Source organism: Sinocyclocheilus rhinocerous, unplaced genomic scaffold (assembly GCF_001515625.1).
Source record: "Sinocyclocheilus rhinocerous isolate Xijiao unplaced genomic scaffold, SAMN03320098_v1.1 scaffold4625, whole genome shotgun sequence".
Lineage (NCBI taxonomy): Eukaryota > Metazoa > Chordata > Actinopteri > Cypriniformes > Cyprinidae > Sinocyclocheilus > Sinocyclocheilus rhinocerous.
In genome coordinates, this window is record NW_015663246.1 from 152876 (window position 1) to 158228 (window position 5353).

At 36.4% G+C, this 5353-nt stretch overlaps 1 protein-coding gene across 1 annotated transcript in view; it reads right to left on the reverse strand.

The window, feature by feature from the left end:
* The window catches only part of LOC107728773 (vacuole membrane protein 1-like), an 8554-nt gene extending 4013 nt beyond the window's left edge, over window positions 1-4541 (reverse strand). The window contains exons 1-7 of the mRNA XM_016539051.1: window positions 4447-4541; window positions 3615-3721; window positions 3187-3319; window positions 2619-2754; window positions 1643-1723; window positions 904-1020; window positions 435-496 (exon numbers count right to left, since the gene is read on the reverse strand). Of these exons, the coding sequence (XP_016394537.1) occupies window positions 435-496; window positions 904-1020; window positions 1643-1723; window positions 2619-2754; window positions 3187-3319; window positions 3615-3693 (608 nt within the window). The 5' untranslated portion in view covers window positions 3694-3721; window positions 4447-4541. The remainder of the gene's footprint in view (window positions 1-434; window positions 497-903; window positions 1021-1642; window positions 1724-2618; window positions 2755-3186; window positions 3320-3614; window positions 3722-4446) is intronic.
* Between the last annotated feature and the right edge of the window lie 812 nt (window positions 4542-5353).

A 5353-nucleotide genomic window follows, 5' to 3' on the forward strand; every position in this document is an offset into this window, starting at 1 on the left:
GGCGATTTTTTTGCACCCTCAGATTCCAGATTTTCAAATAGTTGTATCTCGGCCAAATATTGTCCTATCATAACAAACCATACATCAATGGAAAGCTTATTTATTCAGCTTTCAGATGATGTATAAATCTCAATTTCGAAAAATTGACCCTTATGACTGGTTTTGTGGTCCAGGGTCACATATTTTTTCACTCAAATGTTTTATTCACTGTGCAAAAGTAAATGATTAATAATACATTTATTCTTATATGTCCAAGAAGCATTTTGAACTGTCACTCTTCAAGCCGAAAGTGAACAAATCCATCTTGAGAATGTGCACAACTACTATAAATTTCATGTGTTCTTGATTCATGTAGTCCTTGTTTATTTGCTATAATGTTTACCATCGTTTACACTGGGCGTCCATATTCATCTCACGCTGGTGTCATTACTCACCCGATCAGAGAGACCATCTGCTCCACTATGTGCTTGCTGAATGTTATGATAACAAACAGTTTCTGTAGAGAAGCAAAAAGCAGATAAACATTGTTAGACAATGAATCAACGGCATGTTCCTCAAGGCAGCGGCTGTGTTTAGTGGGGGGCAGACAGTGTCTTTAGGAGACAGTGAGACGTGATGAGACATGTGACACCCGGTGAGATCACCGACTCGCTCATGCTCATGATTTGATCATCTGGATGAAATAAGCAGATCTGAAGACATCAGATGCACCGCTGTCTAGAATCTGCGGAGTCAACATTCAAAACGCAGGGGAGGTACATGCAAAGGTGTGTCTTTGATGATCTAATGGCACTGGCCGACTGAAAAATTACTTTGACATTTATGAGAATCATCATTAGTTAAGACAAAACACTTCTGTTTGGAAGTGCTGAACAAATGTGTAAGAGGCATTTGTTTTTGTACCTGAATGTGCATCTTAATAATGGCCTTTCCAATGAGAGTCGCTCCAAAGAAGGTCCAAAATGGAATCAGGAAATGACCGCAGGTGATTCCAGCCAGGTCAAACAAGGGATTTGGGATCTGAGAAACATTGTAAGCATTGGTAAGCACTGAAAGATGCTAGACTGGAAAATGCATGGGAAACTCAGAACTGTTCTTCCATTACATGACTATCAACTATTCTTACATTACACCCAGCGAACACAGAACATCAACTGCTTATTCACAACAAACACATTCACTGGATAAGCTACTGTAAACCACTTAAATGGGAAATGCGTAATTACAAAAATAAGCAAAAATAAAGGCATTTTATTAAAAAATGATAGAGGTAAGTAAATAAAGAGACATACTGCATTAATGGCTCTTGAAAGATTTAATATTTATAAGCTAATTGTATAATATATACACATAAAAAAAATATTGCAACTTTTCTGATTTATGACTTTTTTTTTTTTACATCTTGCAATTTTGACTTTTTTTTTTTGGAGTTTACATTTTGCATTTGTTTTTTGTTTCCGCATGAAAAAGTTAACTGCAAGTTTATATCTCACAATTCAGACTTTCCTTCTCAGAATTCAAGAGCATTTTTTTGCAATTCAACATTTATATCCCACAATTCTGTGTTAATATCTCAGTATTGTGAGGAAAATAATCGGAAATATGAGATAAAAAGGAAAAAATGTTCAAGAATGTTACTTACAGAGGCACAAGCTAGAATTCCAAAAAATCCCACTTTCTGCACCATGTTTTGCACCGCAAGCTTGGCTCTTGTTGCAAAATCCTGTAAGAAAATGGACAATTTAAAAAAAATTTAGGTTTAAAAAAAAACTTGATAAAATAGTTGGGCTTAAAATGGATAACTGATTTTAGGATTCACCAATCTACATGACTTCTTATACTGCTATATGAATCAGACTTTATATTGTTTGAACTAATAGTTTATTTAAAATCTAAAACTACATCAAAAATATGAAATAATTAGGAACAATTTTAAACATTAAAAATAAATATCATTACTATAATGTATTATAATCATTCATTGTTTATATTAAAAAATGTATTTATTGTATATTGTTTCAGTAGAACAATTTCTGAAGTCAACTTTCAGTTACAGTTCAATATTATAAGGCAAAATTACAAAGAAAAATGTCAATACTATGCAAAAAAAAGTTTTTTACTTGTGTACAATTGTGCAAAAAAAAAAAAGGGTGACATTTTGCTGATTAATCAGTAAACGCTGAGGTGCAATGCACCATATTAAAGCCCTCCAATTAAAAAGCTTTGTGTGAAGGCGCAGGCCATGTGGGGTCCACTTAGACACCAAGAGGCCGTGATTAAAGGAAAGCTCTGCCTCTGAGTCACCCTCTGCTCAAAGGGTTTACTGGAAGTCAGGGGAGAGCCCTTCCAAGAATTCATGTGACCCGCATAAGTGAACCACAATGGTGAGGGCTCATGAGAATGAGACACTGGGACACCTCCCTCTAACAGGATACAGTATCTGCTGCTTCATGGGGGGGGCATCACTGTCGGCTTCATAACGGCATGACCACTGGAAGGAAATGGTTAGTTAAGCTTTGAACATCTACCGGAGCCCCTGATGAAGATCAAAAGGAGCTGCTGTCTGTATGAAGGTGAAGGTTTGGACATGTGGGTCCAGAATGAGATGAGATGCAGACCTGTGCACTCTGTGCCTGCTCCAGCATCTCCTCAAATTCCTCATAATCTTCATCATCAGGATCTGCTCCAGACAGCCGTGCCGCCCGTGCCATGAAGTAAGGAGGCAGCTCTCCAATAGCTGTGCCTGCACCCATCCTTGCTAAATAAAAGTATTAATTAAAAAAAATAATAATAATATATATATATTGAACGGTAGTGTAAATGCATTCAGTTCCCTCAGGAAAGACCCTGAATGATACTTGTAAATATATCACTTGGTGACATTTTCACTTTTTAAAGGGGTCCTATTAAGCTTTTTCACTTTTCCAACTTTAGTTAAGTCTGTAATGTTGCTGTTTGAGCATAAAAAAGATCTTAATCGCGCTCAAATTGATTTGATATTGAACAGTATTTACACTGAAGCTCGCAGGCGGCTATGGTAAGGGCATGACATTTCCCGACCAGGCATCAATAGGAATGTAATTTCACCATACAAGGACACGTGCAAATAATTTGGTTAAACTTTCCATAAACTATAAATAAAAGGCACTTAGAATTATGTGTGCAATAAAAAATGTGATCGCTTACTTCCACGTCCATTCTTTCAGGGTAATAAGGGTTTCTATGAAGAAATACTGTAGTGTGGTAAAAGGCCTCTTCCACAGCACTAAAGAAAGACACTCTTCCCTGTCCTGCTGCTTTCTCTCTCTCAGAGATGAATCTGTGGGTACAATCCACAAGCTTTTACAATATGATTCAATTATATTTTTAACACAACATGCAGAGGATCCATTGGTGAGCAAGTGATGGAATGCTAAATTTCTCCAAATCTGTTCTGATGAAAAAAAACGAATCTTTAGCTCATATGGCCTGAGGGTGAGACCATTTTCAGCAAATTTTCATTTTCGGGTAAATTATTCCTTAAAGATCAATGAAGATAGATCAATCTATTAGTGACTAGGGCATATCCGTTTATCTCTGGTCCTGGTTTAATTGATTAAATCAGCTTAACAAACCTGTAGAACTGCCATTCTGCTTGTCTTTAGGCCCTAGTCTTTTCTGTGGCTGTTCACATTCTGCTCCATTTGCAGCCATCTCCCACAACTGTTTACAGTTCAGACACCTGCACACAGAAACAAACCCTGTGATGTTATCTTAACTGACAGCAGTGAAAGCATTACTCACTGAGGCCTTGGTAAGTTTGCTGAGGGCAGACAAACATCCCAAATCAAACTTTGGAAGTGTTGATGGTGGTTTGTCCTCTCAAGAAAACCTTGAGTGGATTAGTAGTTAGTCTTTGGGGAATAAATGTAAGAAATGCTGATTTAAAAAATATAAATAAAATAACAAAATAAATATCAGAAAATAACAAAAAGCATTAAAATCAATAAAACTGACAAAAAATATATATAATGTATTCTAGTACCAGTATATTCATTTATTTCCATCACAGTACTCTGATCACCTGTACTGGTTGTACTAGGACCTTTAACTAGCACTTAAGCTAACCTAAGCTATAACTTAATAACAAAAGATAAACCAACTGATTAAGTAGGGTTATAGTACACAAGACTTTCTTACACTTGTTGGGTAATTACCAATTATTTTACATAAACAAAATACCATTTTCAGATTCCATTTACAAGTTATATTCATTTCAAACAGCCCATGTGGGTGATGAACCGGCAAGAATTAGCTGTCTAGGTTAGCTTTGAGTCCCCTATTGCGGTTTATACTTGATTTGAGACTCATCATCGACTACATAGTGATGTTTACATACTCTTAGGCTAAAAAGAGTGAAAAGTGTCATAACAGAGGTAAAGGTAAAGTGAAGGGACACAGTCATACCTGAAACCACTCTTCCGTCCTGACAGCAGCAATAAGCGACGACAACAGCCACAGGAAATGACTCACGTTCAGCTGTACAGCAGTGCAGTCATTTCAAAATAAAAGACCACGAGACAACCACTGCCATCTGTTCTTTCGCTACAACTCAGCGAGTTTTAGAGTGACTGAAATCATTTACGCCAAGCTCTCAATATTATATAAAATTTGTATTAAAATGTATTACTTTAGGATGTCGCACAGCAGCTTCGCAGTATGGCTTGCGGGTCTTTTTTTTTATTAACGAGACGAAAATAGAAAGGCTATTTTAGGAAGACCCAGAAAGTCTTTTATTCTACCATCTGCGTATCCGGGATCAGAATATCCGACTTCCCACGATTTTCTAGCGTACACCTGTTTTTATACAGTCTATGGCGTACACCGAAGGAAGTTCATGTCCCTTTTCACTTTGACTATTTATAGACGTCTATAATGTGTTTTGAATTTTTTTTTTTTTTTTTACAGGCTTCTCTCTTATAGATTGATACAAATAAGCAGTGTATATACAAAAATCCGGTAATACATTTCTGCAAAATGTATAGACTCAACAATTTTCCCTCATTAAGTTTTAGATTAAATTAATATTTGTGTATAATTTTTTAAATAACAGTACTGGCATCATTAGCCCAGTAAATGGTGATTTATTGTACATGGAGGGGGTCGCCTCATGGGGGCCACCATGTTGAGATCACATGACCAGCTGAATGTTATTTGTCCATAGGATAAAATCAATTATGCTAACTACACATTTCTTCAATTTCTTCCAAGATAACTGCAATATTGGCCAGCACAACATAGGAAAAAAAAAGTCTGTGTGCACCTTTAATGGCTGCTGCATGATCTGTGAAAAAAATTAAGTGGCAAGATGATG